At 38.1% G+C, this 19,117-nt stretch overlaps 1 protein-coding gene and 1 long non-coding RNA gene across 2 annotated transcripts; one reads left to right on the top strand and one right to left on the bottom strand.

Moving 5' to 3' along the window:
* The first annotated feature begins 211 nt into the window (after positions 1–211).
* On the top strand, positions 212–4,066 carry LOC114141721 (uncharacterized). Its single transcript, XR_003594899.1, has 2 exons — positions 212–368; positions 3,164–4,066. It is a non-coding gene; the product is annotated as an uncharacterized LOC114141721 (long non-coding RNA).
* Positions 4,067–5,204: 1,138 nt separating this feature from the next.
* On the bottom strand, positions 5,205–18,950 carry LOC114141719 (C-Jun-amino-terminal kinase-interacting protein 4). Its single transcript, XM_028012449.1, has 28 exons — positions 18,795–18,950; positions 16,929–17,307; positions 16,610–16,804; positions 15,366–15,486; positions 14,404–14,474; positions 13,868–13,932; positions 13,478–13,547; positions 12,939–13,108; positions 12,524–12,786; positions 12,193–12,250; positions 11,476–11,628; positions 11,330–11,372; positions 11,097–11,224; positions 10,918–10,971; positions 9,951–10,091; positions 9,211–9,343; positions 9,006–9,092; positions 8,887–8,934; positions 8,614–8,755; positions 8,429–8,471; positions 8,249–8,329; positions 8,065–8,132; positions 7,831–7,979; positions 6,984–7,155; positions 6,725–6,838; positions 6,555–6,653; positions 6,165–6,254; positions 5,205–6,082 (listed from the first exon to the last, which is right to left on the bottom strand). Exons 2-28 carry the CDS (start codon positions 17,025–17,027, stop codon positions 5,964–5,966), a joined length of 2,976 nt encoding a protein of 991 aa, XP_027868250.1. The 5' UTR covers positions 17,028–17,307; positions 18,795–18,950; the 3' UTR covers positions 5,205–5,963.
* Between the last annotated feature and the right edge of the window lie 167 nt (positions 18,951–19,117).

The raw sequence follows: 19,117 nt of genomic DNA, 5'->3' as shown, positions 1-19,117 counted from the left end.
TAGTGAAGAGCTGAATCAGATGCTAACTTCAACACTGTCAAAAAATGTACACTATTTTTCCGCTCTGGCATACTATTGTAAATAATTGTGCATTCTTTGACAAGTGTTTACGTAAGCGCATTGCTATTAAGTTTGTGTAAAGAATTCAATGACACAATTTTAGAGAGTAAAAGGGGAAGATCCCAGCTGTGCTGTGCCCTTTGTTATTGGCCTTGTTGGGTAAAACTGCGGGACAGGTTAAACAGGTGACAAGGTGTCAGGTTTCAGCGGCTGGTTTCTTCCACACACGATACAGAGAGGCAGGCAACATACGATCTTGGTCCAAATTTGCTTCCTTAATATCAAACATTCACCCTCCTAACAAATAGGTAAGTGATTAATCTTTTCTAAAAACAATAAAAAAAATCTTTCAAATGAGGTTTCGTTTTAAGTTTGCCTTACAAAATAAATGTGATGAATATCAGGACAGGTGTGGCAACTGTTTTGGCCAGACCAGAGTAAACATGTCCTAAAACGACAGTCAGAGCTACGACACATGTCCTGTAGTTTTTCTGAATACATTTCTTTTGTATTTCTTTTATCTTTAACTCGTTAAAAGAGAATCTCATTATGCTGCCTTTTCAGATCATGTAATTATGATGTTTTTCAGTCGCATTTGTAGTTAAAGTTCACCAGAGGAGACATTTGTTGTGAGTTGTCTCTGTACTCAAACCAAATTAAACTCAAACTCAAAATCCAATCACTTTTGTTTAACTTTTATTATTATTATTATTATTATTATTATTATTATTATTATTTTTTTTTTTTATCTTGTTTTAATAATTTTTGTGACACATCTACTGGTGCCATTTCTTTCCTCATTTTTGGCTAGTTACTTTATTCTATGTTATCTTTGCAACAGGGTTTGCTTTTCAAAGCTCCTCGTTCCCTTAATTTGTATGTCTAGGTTCATTTGTGTGTGTGTATATATATATATTTTTTTTTCCATAGTCTCTTGTTTCACTTCTTTTGTTCTTTGCAGTATACTGTACAGGAGAGGACCAGGTCAAGGTGCTTTAGAAAGATAAAAAAAAACAAAGCAATAACAACAGGGGTTAGGATCGGTGTGGCACAGTGGCGCAAAAAGTGGGTATGCAGGGTATGCAACGCATAGGGGCGCTGCACTAGAGGGGGCGCCAAAACCCCGTCTCGAAAAATGTTTTTTTCTTGTTGGCATTTTCTATAATTAACAGAATGAAATGATCATTAACAGGGGAACAGCACTGATTAGGCGCCCCTCTGCTCCTCCCATGCAGGTGGCTGTGCACGCGCCCCTAAGAGTACGCAGGCGTGTTTTTTAAATTTTTTTTTTATTTTAGACTACCACTCGTAGTGCACTTGACAAAATGGAGCAGCAGAAAAAAAAGCTGTCCGGGTCGCAAAACAGAAAAAGTAAAAGGGAGAAGGATAAAGATGTTGGCGGGATGAAAAAAAGCCTTTCAATGTGGTTGAAAGATAGTAGGTAAGTACCGTCAGTGTATTAGCAGGACAGGAGGGCTGTAAATAATCAAGTTAGCTAAAGCTAGCAGCTAGCCTAATACGGAATCGTCCCATATTTGCTGTTAAAAGTTGCCTCCCCTATTAAACCATTAAGGGACGCGATTTGTTTTGTATTTCTATGAATATCTGATACATAAAATTGTCACAGACACATAACCGCGCACTAAGTAAGAATGACCGAAATAAAACTCAGGAAATATTAACACAGGAAAGCTAAAGCTGCTGTGGCGGCAGTGCCCAGCTATGGTCCAACACTTAGCCCTCCTGGGTGCATTTTTTCACTCATATGTATTATGGATTCTTTAATTAAAGATGAGTTGTTCAAGTTCATGTGTGTATCAGACAAATTAGTCATCAGAGTCACTAAAGCCCTTAAACTCAAAAAGGTTGGTGACCTATTTTACCAACCTTTTTGGCAGGGGGACACTTGATTTTAAATGTCTTATTCAATACCACTACAGTGGTGTTGTGATGTATCTGATAAGTCAGATCAGATGTAATGTCCAATCAGTAACTGTTATCCAACAAGGAGTGGCCTTTACCACACAAAATGGGGGACACATTTAGGCAGTACATGGTTGTAAATGGCCCACAGAAAGTTTCTGATGGTCCATATCCAAGATCAGAGAAGAATAAGAGGTGTTTTTCCAAAGCATACTGTTTTCGTTTACTGTCTAATGGAGAGAAAGTTGAACGAGATTGGTTACTGTATTCTAAAAATACTAACAGAGTATTGTTTTGCATGTAAGCTTTTTGGTGAAGCTAAAGTTCTTGACACATGCCTTGTGGAGGGGTATAATAACTGGGGATGTCTTTCAAAAACACTGAAGCACCATGAAACCAGTAGTTCTCACATAAATGCTTATCTGACGTGGAAAGAAATGGCATCTCGCTTACGCCTAGGTAAAACTATTGATAGTGAGCTGCAGAAAACCATGGCAGCTGAAAAAGCACACTGGAGAAGTGTGTTGACTAGAGTTATCGACTGCATACTTTTCCTTGCAGAGAGAAACTTGCCACTAAGGGGGAAAAATTCTCAGTTAGGAAATCCTAAAAATGGAAATTTTCTGGGAATCCTTGAGCTCATAGCGCAATATGATGTAACACTGGCAGAGCATCTTAGAAAGGCTGCCTCCAAACAAACCACTGGATATCTGACATGGTGCACTCAGAATGAATTTTTAGATTCAATATCAGAGTGTGTTTTGAGTAAAATATCTGCCAAGATCAAGTCCTCTAAGTACTTTGCAGTGGAACTGGACTGCACACCTGATATTTCAAAGCAAGAGCAGGCCTCAGTCATCATTCGATATATGGGGGGGCGCCGAAGATATTTTCGCATCCACCTCAAAAATATGGAGTTGCGCCCCTGGTGTGGCACCAAGTGATTTTGTTAAAAGTAAATGTGGAATTGTTTCCTTGCTGGATAAATGTAATTTGATTAAAAGCTGGATTCATTTCTTGTCTTTTCACTCATCTTTACCAAAGATGTCTAGTGTTGGGGTGGTCTAGGTCTCCAGGATAAGATCACCCATTTTTATATGATGAGCAAGAGGTCACAAGTGTGAACAGCTAACATGATACACAACATTGTTGTCTAAATAAGTTCTTCTTTCTCTTTCAGTCCAGCCATGGGACAGAAGTATGACGGGTTGTCCCACTGTAAGCTCGCTCTGGTGTTTGCCGTGGTGATGGACGTGCTGGGTGTGACGTCCCTGCTGGTAGGCATCTTCGCTTCCCTAGAGATCCAGGGCGAAGACTTTGGGGATCTGCTGGTGTACTCTGGAGTTCTGTTGGTCCTGTTTTCCATGGCCGGCTGGGTGCTTTGGTATAGTGGCAACATCGAAGGTCTGCATTTACAAAAAGACCTGAATGGACGTTTGGGTTCTGCTATGGACCGATTGGCTCGCTCTGTCAGCCGGAGGATGCGGCTCCCCAGGACGCGCAGCAGTCCCAGTTAAACAGTCGAGACATCAGTCTGGTTTTGATTCTTGTTGAGCCAAATTACTTGAAACAAAAGCATAATTCAGGGCTTTTCTTTCTGTCAGTTTTTGATAAAAAAGACCTGTCAACCTTTGTTTTTAGAAACAGAATATGTATGTTTTGCTTAAGTATGTGCACATGCACTAGTTTATATAGTCTTTAATATTAAAACTATTGCAATGAATGTCTTTTCTCAGCTGCCTCGTTAATAATTTATTGTCTTTGCTAAATTATTATACAGGTATATCTCAATAATTTAAAACATCCTCAAAAAGTTAATTTCAGTAAATCTGTTCAAAAAGTTATGCTCACATATATTAATTGTAAACAGAATATATATTTCAATATATTTATATATTGCTATGTATTTTGATGATCATGGGTTACACTCAATGAAAACCCAAAATTTAGCTTTTAAGAAAATAAATGCACTCAATACTTAGTGGGGACTCCAACTGCATGATTTATAGCATCTGTACAGCTTGGCAGGGAGACGACCAGCCTTTGGGTCAGCTGATGCATTAAAGAACCACAAGTTGCTTTATTACTGGCTTCCAGTTTGTCTGCATTGCTGGGTCTGGTGTCCTCATCTTCCACTTGACAATCCTCTGAAGCAGTGGTTCCCAGACCTGGTTCCTTGCTTCCAAACACCTGACTTAGATGGATGGTGGATTAAAAGGTTTCCGCAGCATTTGGTGTTTGCAGAGATCATTTGAATCAGGTGTGCTGGAACAGAGACTCATCTCATCATGCAGGGTAGGGGTGCTTGAGGAACAGGTTTGGGAGCCAATGCTCTAGATTGGGGTTCAGATCAGACCAGTTTGCATGTCAATCAAGTATAGCAACACCATGGTCATTAAAGCTGGTATTGATACTTGTGGCAGTCTGGGCAGGTCCAAGGTTCTGCTGGGAAATGAAAACATCTCTATTAAGCTTGTCAGTAAAGGGAAGGGTGCTCTAATAGTTCCTGTAACAGATTTTATACTTTTAAAAAATTTTTTATAAAACATACTAGAAAAACAACAGCAGATGATTTGGAACCCAAAATCATCTGAGGATCTTCACACTGAGAAAGTGTTTAGTTAATTTTTTCTTCTCTTGAAGTCATGAATATAAAAATGTTTTATTTAACTTTGTGCTATAAAATGGCACAACATGCCTGGAAAACACCTAACACACCAAATGCTTAAGAAACTCTATTTCAAGGGAGGCCTGGAAATAGGCTCTGGTTATCCCTACTGCTTGTGGACCTACTACGCTTTTTCCTTCCACTAAACTTTAGATTACTACACAGCGGTTTGAACAACCAGCTTCTTCTTAGTGGCTTACCATTTTTGCCAAATGTGTTATTGACACTCTACTGGAAAACAATTTCAAGTCAGTAAATAATAACAATAAAAATCTACATTTAAAGCAGTTGAGAGTCATATTGTAATTTCCGGAGTCACAAATGTTTAGACATGCTTTAGCTGGAAGCCATTATCAGAAATAAATTCTTGAAATATATCACTGTGTGTATCAACAAGTTTTACTTTAACTGACTTGGCCTTTTAAATATATTTTAATTTGTTGATATGAATCTAGATACAGCTTTACACAATAACATCAAAAAATGACCAATGCTGCAAGATTTGATTGAGAACCTATACTTTAGTCTGTCCAATAAAAAAAGGAGGCTTCTGTGATGTTTGCTTAAACTTGTAATGCCAAACTAATACTGTACACGACACTTTAAAGAACATCTTTCCCTTATTTTACAAGCACTAAAAAAAATCACATTAAGACATGAAACACTTTGATTCATTAGGCAAACAAGGAAAATAAATAATTTCTTAAAGAGATTCAAGAGAACATTCTACACAGACGCATTTAAAATGTGCAAGTTGCTGCAATTACTCCACTTGGACTTAAGAGGCAGGATTTGATACCTGTCCCAGGACGTAAGACCACACATCAAGTTCCCAGTTTGAATGCAGCATCAAAAGATTCTGACATGATTGTCTTTATGCTTAAAGAAGAAACAAACCCACTTCCAGTATGCCAGTAAAGTTATGCAAACAGCAGCCAGATAAACCAAGCTACATGATCCAAGGATTCGAGGATCGTTCTTTTGTTCTACTGGAGATCTCAATGTTTGTGAACCTGAATTCATGGCTTGTGCAAAAGTTTATCAGATAAAAAAAAAAAAAGTTGATAATTGATGAAAAATACAGATTGAGTATAAAAATCAGATGAAGGCACATAGAAAGACATAATCTAGTCAAACAAACAAGGTACAGGACTTAGAAATATATGAAAAAAGAAAGAAAAAACAAAATCACATCTTAAAGGCTTTTTGTTGCCACAGTGAGATTTCTCTTCAGATCAGTGTGCACCATTGAGAGGAAACTCTGGTGCTTTAAATGCTTGTTTACATCCAACATGATTCAGGAGATGAACATTCAGAGTGCAGGGTTGGGCACAGAAGGGCTGGGAATCTGCCAGATGATCATGTGACTACGTTCAGACCGCTGGGGCGTCGACTGAGACACATCCGTCGACTCATCGCTTGCGTCGTCTCCTGAAAGGTTCATTTTGTTCAGCATTTATGGAAGCGTTGATTGTACTCCTCATTCATCATTTAGTGTTAAAACTGAACTCACCTATTCGGAAGTTGATGTAGCCCTCTCCTCCACTGAGGATGAGCTGAGCTGTGGTTACATGGCTGCTGCCAGGAGACGTGATCAAACAGCCTGTAAGGACAAGACAGAACGCTCATGAGGTCATTATAAAAAAAATAACATTTACAGACATTAAAAGTATATTTCTGTCATTAGGTTAGTGAATTTATCGTTTATCAGTCTGCAGTCATGGTCTGAAAAGTTGATCAGACCCTGTTCTGCTCATATTCCTGAAAATATAACTAGACTTTAATCTGGTGTCATAATTTTAAAACACTCTACCTATTAAGATTGCAATAAATTGACAAAATGTATTTAAAAAAAAGAAAACAAAAACGTACTACATTATAATAACAGCTTTTAATTTATTACCGGGAGCAGCAATGATGAATCGAACTGCTTGTCTGTGTCCATGATACGACAGCTGGACTGATGTAGTGGAGCAGTATGGGATGGAAATATCCTCTGACGCTGTGGACAATTAGTTTCCTTAATACCAGAGCACATTTCTAATGATATTAAATATAATCATTTTGACATACTTATTGACAGGGGGATAGAGAAAATGGCGCCACCACCAGTGCCCACCCACAGACGGCCAGAGATGATAGAGAGGGAGGAGATCTGGAGAGGTGAGAGCGTCAAGAAGGGCTGACCTGCAACACAAACAGGAATTTGAACTAAAGCAATAAACTAAATGTAGTTGGTCGCAAATTAAAAGAAAACAAACTGATGTCAAATAAATGTAAAACTGAAAGGGTCATGAGAAAGAAAAAAAAAAAAACACCACAGTTTAAGCACCTAATGTTTTAGTGACCAAAGATGTGAAGTCGACTTCCTGCAGCGGTCGCCCAGTAGTCCAGTCAAACAGCCTGATGATTGGGTCAAGTCTGCAGGACGTCCAAACCCCACTTCCTCCAGCACACAGGAAACGGACCTGCTGTTCACTGCGCTCCGATACGGAAAATACTTGCTGGGAAGAAAGATGAGAAAAAACGATGGCAAAGACAAATACAGCAAACTTAAATACATATACACACAGAAGTCAGAAGTGCAAAAGTCTTGAATCATCCCTTGTTTCAAAGTTCCTTTTTTGCACTTTGGCTGCTTTTTAAAATCAATATCAGTCCAGTGCTGAACCTGTTTCTGAGGAATCATCTTAGTTATGAGAGTTTTGGATAATTGCCATAGCTAAAATGATTCCTCAGGAACAAGCTCAACACTGAATCAATATTTCTGTAGACTTATCTAATCTTGACAGGCAGCCAAATTAATATTGTGCTGGTGTATTTGAAAATATTTGGAATATGATCCAAACGTGATGAAATGAAGTTCTTCTTGTGAAGCATCAAGTGTGACTACATATCTGAACTGCATGATGATGTAAATATTTATTCGAATAAAAAAATATACATACACAGTGCTACAGTCTAAGGATGTCATGCATTGTATATATGAATCTCGAAATGAATAATTAAATCAAACAAACATAATCCAATTATGTAGATGGTCTCAAATTCAAATAAATAGTGAGATCCTAGTTTTAAGATGAAGGCCACATTTAAAATTAAAAATACGCTTAAAAAAGTTGATACAGGTTTTATAAGACAGTCAGCACCATTTAATAGAGAATATTTCTGTTTCTCACCTCTACTTTCTTGTTGTCAGTGTCTATGATATGAACTTTGTTCCAGTATCCAACCCAAAGACGAGCACCTTTTGCGAGGCAGCAGCGAATGGGCTGCAAAGGGTTTACTCCAAGAGGCATCACGGAGTGCGACTGCAGATTCCATCCGTCTGTGGATCCAAACGCACAATATCTCATCGTTTCTGTCGTTGAACATTAATACCATAAAACATGAGAAACCAATATGCTGATTACCTGAAGTTTGAGAGAAAAATGCCAGAGTACCATCAGCTAAACCAGCAATAACCTGGTTATTGGAGTACCTGTAAAGTTGAGTCAACATAAAGTAGACTATTTTTAGTAAGGGGGCAATATCTGTGGAAATGTTTGTAGACTCCAATATATGCTAATATGTAAACACAGAGCAGACCGTACTCACACTAGTGAATGCACACCCTCTGTGAGACATACTGACTGCACACATCGCCTCCTTCCTGCAGAAGCTGGATGTACTAGAATACTGCAAAACAAAGACAAGAGATGAAGGAAAGGAGCTGTGTATGAGGGTCAAGAAAATGCGTTTCATGTGGAAGAGATCTGCTTTCTCAGCCAATGCTACCTTCCTTCCTGAGTTCCAATCCACACAGTCCCTGCCGAGTTTTCTGACAAAACAAAACCAACCAGAACGTGTCAAAGGAAACGCTGAGTCATTTCCAAGTGATTCCAGCAAAACATTAAATCAATAGAGAAAGTTCATTTAAAAAATAAAACAAAGACGCTGCAGTCATTTAATGCAAGACCGACCTGTGGGGCCTACAGCACAGATGCAAAGGGCAGGGGCTGTGGGAGGGAGGCTGAACTGATCCAGTACTGTGTTGGACCGTGCTGGGTCAATCACCGTGATTTCACTGCAGGAGGCAGGACCCGAAACAACCCACACAGAACACTGATAGGGCAGGGATGACAGAACGTGGAAACATGAGCGGCATGAGCCGACTTGTGCTTAGGCGGTGTTAATCATGACTGGGTGGAGAGGCGTCATTAGAAGATGACTGGGGATGCATTAAACAAACTTACTGTGGCTTCTCCTGAGATCTCAGGTGTGACTGCAACAGCACAGTTGAGCTGCACAGGAAAAATAAAGTCAGAAGGTAGTTTTACTCCAAAAGGTGTGATGTTAACATTTGTGAGTTTACCTTGGCGGTGGAGTCCCGTTGGTCTAAGAGTCTGAGTTGAACTAAGACAGGCACATCTTTAGGCTCTGGAACAGGCTCACCAGACTCCTGGAGTAATCACATTTAATCCTAATGAATTAGTGCTTGTGTAATTTCCTGCAATTTTTAGCAGAATTAATGGTAGGTAGGTAAGAAGCAAATAGTAAAACGGCAGCCTGAAGAGTACCTGAGTGTTTGCCAGTGGCAAACTCCAGCCATGTATGTGTCGCTTTCCTAGAGTTCCCCAAACATGGGAACGAATTTCTCTGTAGAGTTCCCTCCTCCGGGCGCGTGGTGAAACACCAGCAGGAGCAGCAGATCTGGTGAAAAAGGTGTTTTAACCACTTGACATTTAAACAGACTTTATTTGTTAAAAATGTGGAATAATTGTAGTTAGGACACTTCTAAAAGAAAAGTGCTTTTTATACATTCTCTCTACATTCTGTGGTTGATTAAGGCTACAAGAGAGATCAAGACTTTCAGCAGATAACAGGAAGGCTAAACAGATTACAGCAAAGTTGCTGTCAGCCATCTGGAAATCTCTTATGTAAGCCAAAAATATAAATTTCCAAGAAAATAAACATCCAAGCTTCACTGTGCTAATTGCTAATGTAGGACACTAAAAATACTAATACTAATATTAATACCAATTCAGGCATCATTACATTAGAGGATTATTGTATAAATGAATTTGAAAAAAAAAAGAGCAAATATTTTGTCCATCACAATTTAATTAAGTGCTTTATTCCTCTTATAATGTCCATTGCTTGTTCATCAACACAATTTTAAAACTAAAATGTTTAAATTGCACAGGATGTTTAAGATTTTCCTAAAATTTCATGAAAAAGTATAATTTATCCCATTTTCCTCAAGAGTTGACATTCACTGTAAAAAATAAATCAGCTAAGAATAGGAAAAAGTGCTCACTCAGCTTGAGTTTTATTAAATGTTGGTAGCTGTGAAGACCCCTGGGGAGAGCGGCTCAGTGATGAGGAAGCTGGCAGAACCAATGCAGATGTCGGAGCGGGTACCAGAGGCTCCTTGGACAGGCCAAATAAGCGGTTGAATCTGAATAAACAAAAAATATGAACCAGTTGATAAAATTAATAAAACATCAGCATCTATTGCCACAATGGTTTCACTTTAGTTGGACTATAAAAGCAACTGTGGCAGCAAAGGTTTATTCAACATTTGGTTACAAGTCTGAAAATGAAACCACTCCGTTGTGTTGCTGCTTAAACTACAAAAGATATCTTACGGATGAGTTTACGTAAGTGTGAGTATTTTTTTTATCAATTTTTTTAAGGATGGCCCTGAATTGACAGAAGACATTTCCCATAAAGCTTTTATGTTACATATGATTTTAGACAAATTGCTCTATAAATAAAAAACAATTTAGTAATATTTGGTAATGCCAAATAATTAGATCGTAAAATAAAATGTTTATGACTAAGAATAAGCTTGGTTGTTTTAACTAAAATAATTATGTTTAAGGTGTGATTTGACTAAAGAGTGTTGTATTAAAACATTATCAAAAGCGTGTCCCTAAGGTACACACATCATGTATTAAACTGAATATTTTATCTTATATTCTGAGAAGCATATTTAACATTTTGCCAAAATCAAAGCATGCAGAAAGGCAATGTTTTATTATCGGCATGATTTGTGAGTCTGTCGGGTATTGTAGAATTTCTTTTATTTATATTTCTTTTTTATTACCAGTACACAGTTACAGCTTGCTTTAATTACTGACCACACACACAGACACGGGAACAAAGTCTGCTTTGCTATTACAGAGCTCAATTCTTTAACTAAACTGTAATTTATGTGAAGAAAACTATGGGTAAGAAAAATGTTTAAATAAATAGATAGATAAATAGGTAATTGTACTTACTTTTTCCAAACACTTGATTTTTTGTCCTCTGTAAACTTCTCCACCTTTGTTGCTCTAGAAAAACAAACAATAAAAAAGAATTCAGTGCAAGGGGAAAAAATCTATATAATACATATGCAAACAGCTTTATGAAATCCTTAAAAAAGTAAAGAATGAAGAGACAAAAGTACTAAAACTACCTTATCATCTGACTGTGTCTCAGAGCCTCCTGCAGCTCAAACAGACGCTGCTTGTACTGGTTCTTCTCCATGACCACGCGAGCCATTTCAGAGCGAGAAAATGGACGCATGGATGTGGGCAGAGCAGCCTGAAGGGAAGTATGGATTTAATATTTGATTTAAAAAGGTCAGAATTCACAATAGTTACTAAATTCAAAAAACAATTCTTCTTAAAACAGAAATAAATTCCTTACATCAGGATCCTCAGGCTGGCATGTTTCCAGTTCTCTCCGTAGTCTACAACAAGCAGTGATCAAAGAGGATAGGATATATTCAGGTGAAAAAAAAAAAAAAATGGCTGTTTTGAAATCAATGAAATATGTAGAAATGCATTCCACACCTCTTGATTTCCTCTTCCTTCTCCTTTAGCCGTCCCTCTACATGCGCCACAGTTTCCTGAAGAGTCGCCACTTCCAGGGTGAGGGCAGAGCGATCGTCGGTCAGCTCAACCACCCGGGATATCAGCGCTTTACGAGCAGCTTCAACTGACTCACTGCAGACAGAATATTTCTATTTTTCCTCCCATACTTTAGAGAAAGAATATGAAAGCAAATTTGATGCTTACAAGACTGCTTAAGAAACCAAAAAATAGGTTTTCTTTTTTTGCTCTAAACATCTGCGAAGATGCACCCCTAAGGTTCTTCCTAATGTTTAAATGTTGGTAGAAATATACAGTAAATCTACACACTTCCCTTCTGTTCTGTGTAACTAGTGTATATACCAGGGGTGGGCAATCCTGGTCCTCGAGGGCCGGTGTCCTGCAACTCTTGCAAGTCTCTCTGGTCCAACACACTTGAATCCAGCAGCTGAATCACCTCCCAAGTGCAGTCAGGTTCTCCAGAGTCCTGCTAATGACCTCATTATTTGACTCAGGTGTGTTGAAGTGGAGATGCATCTAAAAGTTGCAGGAGTCCGGCCCTCGAGGCCTGGAGTTGCCCACCCCTGGTATATACAGAAGCAACAAACCCACATGTCAGGAAACCTGAAAATAAACTTTAAAAAAAGAGAACACTAGTAGGCAACAGTGAATGAAACCGCATGCAAATGTAAGACTCACTGGAGGACTTTCAGTTCCTCAAACTGGGCAAGAATCTCCTCAAACTGGTCTGCACTGCCTAAACAGAGAAAAGAAGCAGAACTTTTTGTCTAAAAACACTTGTTGGTGATAGCAAGTAGTGGTATGACTTTAATCTGTGTTTTCATGACCAAGACGTAAACAGGAAAAGGAATTTAAAAACTCTTCGTTACTAAGATTGAGCTAATGCCACAATCCCTGTAAAAAACAATATAGCTTTTTTTGTTAGCTTTATTTATTTCTGTTATCATGAACTCAACAAAAAAATAATAACTGAGGGGAATATCTCAATAGCATCAATGATCTCTCTTACCTCTGATGCTGGCCCCTTGGTCTACACTCTCCAAATAATCTCGACTCAGTTCTGACAGTTCGGAGAATACTGAGTCTGTGTTGCGAAGGTCCCACTCCATGCGGTCATCTTCATCCACCTCTTCTCCTTCCTCCCCGTGCTTCTGGTTCTTTTCCTCCACCTCATCTCCTTTTACTTCTCCCACCTGAAGCTCATCCAAGTTCCTCAACTCGTCCTCCAGTTCATCCGTTAGTGGCTCATCAGTTTTAGATTTGTCAGGGGTGCTGAATAGGAAGTCAAATCATGAAGAGCCAGATGTTTTCAAAACAAATCAGTAACCTGAAGTGAACTTTGGCTTAGTTAATAATTACAGTCACTCACAAGCTTTCCATGCAAATCCCAGAAGTTTATCAGCCAACTTATGGTTTAGGATTACCTTGCTTTTACACTGCTGTGAAACTGTGTAAGCTCAGGCGTGGAGCTTATGATGCTGGTGACGAACTGATCCGTTGCAGGTTTTGCAGCAGCATCAAACACTTTTTCTTCCTTGGCTTCTAGAGCTTCCAGAGCTGGTGGGCCAGAGTTTGAGTGTGGTCTCTGAAAAATCTAAAAAAAAAACAAAAAAAACAACAAGAAACACTAATTCAGCTCATAATAATGGAGTAAAACAAAAAGATACTTGGTTTTCAAAATATTTACACCCTTTTTCTTTAACACCCCTAAATAAAGTGAAGCACAACTTGAGAAGTTCCCAAATTAGTAAACCTAGTCACCCTTTGTGTACTTTAGTCTTAGTAAATATCCAGCAGTTCTCTGGAGGCCTTAGAGGTTTGTTAGAGAACATTACACAACACAGGTGAGGACAAACATTTTAAAACCTTACTGAGCTGGAGTTATTTTGCCAAAAATAAAATGGGTAAAGATTTTAGAATCAGACTTGCAGCTGTAGCTGCCGTGAGAAAAAGTCATACTCACTTTTTCGTTAACACTGGATCTGGATAACACTGGAGATAGAAATTCTGCGTTCTTGGGACGGATGTGGTTTCTAAATCCGAACGTGTAGAGTAAAAGTTACAAAAACTTCTTCATAAGTAACAGAAATAATCATCTTATGATTTGTGACTCGTTTACAGCATCTACAACCAAACCTAAACATTTACAAGTCTCTTTCCTACTGTTAATATTTTAGAAGATAAACAGAGACTTTGAAACAGCAGGCTGGTTTGATATTTAGACAAGCTCAATAATCTTGGAACCTTAATGTGGGTCACAAAAAATGCTTCCACCATGAATAATTTATAGCTTTCCTGCATAGGAAACTGAGCAGAATAAGTTGAGTTTCAAGAAAAGAGAGCTGTAAATAACCTTAAAGGAGAATCCCTTTCTGAGTCCTTCCTTTTCTCCAGAAGTTCTCGATACGAGTTAGTCAACTAAAGGAGAGATAATGAATGACATTAGAAACAACACATACACTTTCTTAACAGGGGATACAAATGGTACCATGTTAAACTGAACTGAAGGTAAACAAAGTAAACAAAAGAGAAAATTAATATTTTATCAGTGTTATTTATCTGGGGCAGAATGTTATTTTGGCAACCTAAAATAAAAAATATGTAACTTTTCTGGTATATAAAATATTAAAAATGATGATCATATAACTTTACAGACATACTTTTATCCTTTATCTTATCCAATTTTATGTCACCATTTGTATCTGTCGTGTATTTCATTTTACTAAAATGTTTAAAAACTGAAACCAGTTCATGTCTGAACAACAATTTGTACAAATTGTCTAATGATCCCTAGGATCTCCATATTGGCATTAAATTTTTGTCTTTAATGGTTGCTTACACACTTCTATTCAGAATTGAGAATGTTTGGGCTGCAGAGGAGTATCTGACCTTGTTGTGAGCATTTCTCAGTGTACTCAGCTCTCTAGAAAGATTTGTCTTTTGCTCCTCCAAGGCCACCACTGCAAGGAAACAGAAGACACTGTTAGAATGTCTTTCAAGCCAAAATAAATGGAGATACGGTCTAAATGTGTGGTTTACCACTAATTTTCAACCAATTTGCATTTTATCCCTCCAGAGCCACAGAGAAACAGGAGTTCATTCCAGCAGTCATTGGACAACAGGGAAACCATGCAAACACATGCACACACACACACCTGAGGGCAATTTAGGCCAATTAAACCAACCTGCATGCCTTTAGAAGAAACCAGAGAACTGATAGTGTGTCAGGAGAAGCACAGGAATATTAAAAAAACTGGAGGATGTTCTGTAAAGCCCTAGATGTGTTCCTCGTGTCTCAATGATAGGGCAAGGTGAAAAGATGGAAGCCCTTTCTTACCAAAAGCCTCGCAGAAAATGTGCTACACATTATGTGTCGAAGCTGACGTTGAACTTTTATCCATAATTCAAAAGAGTATATTTGGTGCAAAAAAACCAACAAAACAAATACACATTTCCCAAAGAGCAACATAACCACAGAGAGGCATAGTGATGGCAACATCATGCTTTGCAGCTGCTTTTTATATGCTAGAACTGGGTTAGGTGAAGAGAAGTGTGAATAGTTTCAAACATGAGTCACTGTTGGCACAAAACGTTCAAACTTCTGGTAGAAAGCTACAGACGAAGAAGAACCTCAACTTCCCTCCGTCAATGGATGCACAAATCTGTACAAAAAATGTTTCAGTTTTTTTCCCTCTGAGCTGCATGAATTATAGATCAATGACTAGCTTAGTCTTTGATTTTTACTACACAAAGACAGAAATTTTTGTAGCCTGTGTGGAAATAATAAAACTGATAAACTCTGTAAATATGAATTTACTTAAATGTATATTCTTTAATCCTCAGAAACTCACATTGATCAGCTTGTTGTCTTGCTTTCTTCTCCAGGTCTCTCTCCCGCAGCTCTCTCTCCTTTTCTCTTCCTCTCATGGCTCGCCTCTCTTGTTCGAATTGATCGTCCAGTTCTAGATATTTCTAAAAGAAACAAATATTTAACACCTCGGGGATATAGAAAAGTTTATTTTTATGGATTAAAAAAAATCTTATATACAGTTGAATCCAGAAGCTTACCTACACAGAATAAAAAGACACAAGCCTTTTTGTTTCACTGTCTGAACTTAAATCAGACCAAGCTTCTCTTGTTTTAGATAAGTTAGCATTAAAAAATGTGTTAATGCCACAACCATGAGAGAAAGAAAATTAGAATTATTTATATCTTAAATAATCTTAAAGATTAGAAGTCTACATGCATTTCTTCAGAATTTGACAGTGTTACCTTTGAACTGACTGACTTGGGTGTTTGTTTCTCAGGCTTCTCACAATAATTTGTTGGAGTTCTGGTCCATTTCTCCAGACAGAACTGGTGGAACTGGGTCAGGCTTGTAGGTCACCTCGTTCTCCCACGCCTTTTCAGATCCGACCACAAATTCTCTCTAGGATTGAAATCAGGTTTTTGTGGTGGCCATGCCAAAACATTGACTTTATTGTCCTTAAGCCACTTTATAATCACATAGTTGCAAACTATGCTTAAGGTTAGCCCTTTAGTTACTGAGTGGCCTCAGTAACTTTCAGCCCATGTTAGTACAGGACATGTTTTACTGTGCAAAATGACACCATCTTACCAGATTGAGCCAGAATCTTCACAAAGTCATAAGATTTTCTTCTGGGGGAGATTTGCACATCTCAGACTAAAACACTTGACTTTCCCATCATATCAAAGAAGAAAGAATTGTGTTTCAGATGTGGCCTCCAGTCAACTCGGAGATAGTAATCATTCTGTATGTAAACTTATTTTTTAGATATTATTAAATAAATCGGACATATTCTTTCCTTCATTATTGTAGCATCTAGCAAATAGAAATAATTTTAGTGATCCTAACTGATCTAAAACGAGAGAAGCATGGTCTGATTTAACTTCATACAGTGAAACAAAAGAAGTAAATCTGTCTTTTTATTCAGTGTATAAACTTCTGGCTTTAGCTGTATGTACATTTTATGCAAGTTGGTGGTAATCTGTAGCAGTTTAAAATGCTACACGCCTTTGCCAGGAATCAGGACACTAAATCAATCTGCTACTTAATGCTGGATCAGTTCTCACCTCCTGACTTTCCTTCCTCAGAGCTTTCTCTGCTTGGTATCTCTCCAGCAGCTCCTCTCGCTCAGCTTTCTCCCTTTCTGCCTCCTCCTCCCTTTCTCTCAGCTGGGCCTTGCAGTTAGCCAGCCCCTCCAAGACCCACACGAATGTGGGCACCAGGGACTCCACCACTCCTTCACCATGAGTCTCAATGACATTCTATGGAAGGGTAAAGCAGCAGAAAGAGAGTCCGGGTGTTTCACCATATCCAAATAATATTTTACTCACATTTACACTGATAAGAAAAAAAAAGTACTCAGAGGAAGAAAAAAAAAATACTTACTTGTAGTTCTGCATAAAGTTTTCCTGCCTCCTCACTCACAATGTTTGGATCCAGCTCCACCTCCCCCGTTCCACACAGCACTTTCTCGCTGTAGTCCATCGGCTTTTTAGTTTTTGAAATTCAGTATAATTTACTACAAAAACGTCCTCCAAACTTGAGGCAAACAGTAATTTCTTACAATCCTGTGACAAACATGCTGGAGTGGACTTCCTTCCCAACTAATATAACTAGTCTAGCTAGCTCTCTGACATTTCTGTTAACACTGGCACCACCCATTTTTCACAGCATTAAGTTTGTTTGCAGACCAGTAAATGGAGCATCCTCTCAGAGGCCTGCCAACAAACTCTGCATGATGACTGAAGGAGTTTCAGATCCCATCCTGAAAAAACAAAAAACATAAAGTGATTAGTACTTTTCTTTATATTATAACTTGTAAATAATAAGTCTCTTTAGTTTCATGGCCATCAGACAGTCAGAATGCTTGTAATTTACTACCATTTTAATTTCTATTTTACTTTACTATGTAAATATCTGAGTGCTGTTTGGTAAAATAAATTACAGCAATTTTTCAAACAATATTATTAGAGATGATAAGTGAAGTATTGTCTTTTACAAAGCAAGAGAACATGCAAACTCCACGCATAAAGATTTTAGGCTGGGATTCGAACCCAGGACCTTCTTTATGCAAGGCAATGGTGTCGTCCTCACAGCAGGTCTCTCAAATGAATTATGGGTTCATCAGGGGTCCTAATCTTTCGTGGTTCATGAGAGTCTGCTGGTATACCGAGACTAGCCCCAAAATCTGAGAGCACGTAGCATGTAGTCTTCAGAAATGTATTGCAGCGTGTTTAATTATGCCTGAGAATTTAGCTTTTCTTGCATTTATTTTCATAATTTAACAAATACACCAAACAACACAGAGAAATAAACTGATATACCTTGCTTAAAGTACATAGCGACAAAATGGGTGGGTTTGAACTGAGAAAAATGATGGCGCTGAAGGTGTTGGGAAACTGAGGACTTGCTATTTACAGTTGAATTATACAGCAAACCTGGCAAGCAAGGGCATGATGGACAGCCTGAGCAATAATTTGTGTTACTTTTTTAAATTAACACATTCATCCGTATTATTATTATTCCTTATATCATTTATGACAGAAATATACTACACACTAGCTTCTTTGAGAGCATTTAATTTTGTAGAGGTCATGTAAAGCACTGACTGTAGAACATGAGAAATTGATCCTCTTTAAGCTGAGGATCTACTGCATGCCAAGTTGTTAGCCAGTAGATCTGATTAGACATGGTTTTTCATGGATTCAGAAATTAATTGATGCAAAGGATAAAATATTTTAAAAGCCAATATTACTTAAATAAATTCATGAATATAGGCAATTACATTTTGAGTTTAAAGTTGACAAAGATGAAGGATTCATGCAGTTTTGAATAAAAACTGAGTAGTATAACTAAAAAAAAAAGACAGAAATCATTTTAAAAAACATAAACGTAAATCAACCAACGAATGGGATTTGTGTAACTATAAATACCCAAACCAATTATCCTGACTTCTTCTGTGAAATATAGCCACAAACAAATTTCAGAACTTTATAAGCTTAATTTTAAATGGAAATAGGTCAGCAACAGGTTGTATCCAGCAAAAGACTCGTGTTATTAACATTAGTTATTAAAATAAGAGCATAAATAAGCCCAGTCTAGATGTCTTATGTCTTGCCAGCCTGTATAAATAAATAAAGTGACTGACAGTGGACACCTTGAAGACCGTTGGCAGCAAGTTTACAAAGTTGTCAGTTGGCCAGAGAACTAGCCGTGTGGCTAGCATGCTCAGCCGTGTAGCAACAAACTTACCTCCACCGATGATTCTGGGCTGATTTTTACTCTACAACCGAATATCACTCAGCTGTTTCGTGCTTTTTCGTCGGAGACGATGTCAATTACTGAAACCAGTTTAAAGAAGGAGGTTGTTGTCCAATTTTTGACGTGCACAGACATGTCTTCTGACTGTCCAATCAGAGCCCCGATACTGTGGACAGTATCCAATGAAATTGGAAAAGGGGCGGGACATGTGTAGTTTTGTTTTCGGAAAGAAAAAAAAAGGTTTCCTGAAACTTGAACGATGACACGTGACTTGAGGAGGTTACAGCGGGTTGTCAGGTGATCCTGGTGAAACC

This window comes from Xiphophorus couchianus, chromosome 3 (genome assembly GCF_001444195.1).
Source record: "Xiphophorus couchianus chromosome 3, X_couchianus-1.0, whole genome shotgun sequence".
Classification (NCBI taxonomy): domain Eukaryota; kingdom Metazoa; phylum Chordata; class Actinopteri; order Cyprinodontiformes; family Poeciliidae; genus Xiphophorus; species Xiphophorus couchianus.
Note: the sequence above shows the minus strand (reverse complement) of the source record. Positions and strands in the feature narration are given on the sequence as shown.

Coding starts and splice junctions, on each gene's coding strand:
- LOC114141719 (XM_028012449.1), bottom strand. CDS start 17,027: ATGGACTACAGCGAGAAAGTGCTGTGTGGAACGGGGGAGGTGGAGCTG. Junction 10,092..10,917: donor AAATCAAGTGTTTGGAAAAA/GTAAGTACAATT, acceptor TTGTTTATTCAG/ATTCAACCGCTTATTTGGCC. Junction 8,133..8,248: donor GAGGGTGTGCATTCACTAGT/GTGAGTACGGTC, acceptor TCAACTTTACAG/GTACTCCAATAACCAGGTTA.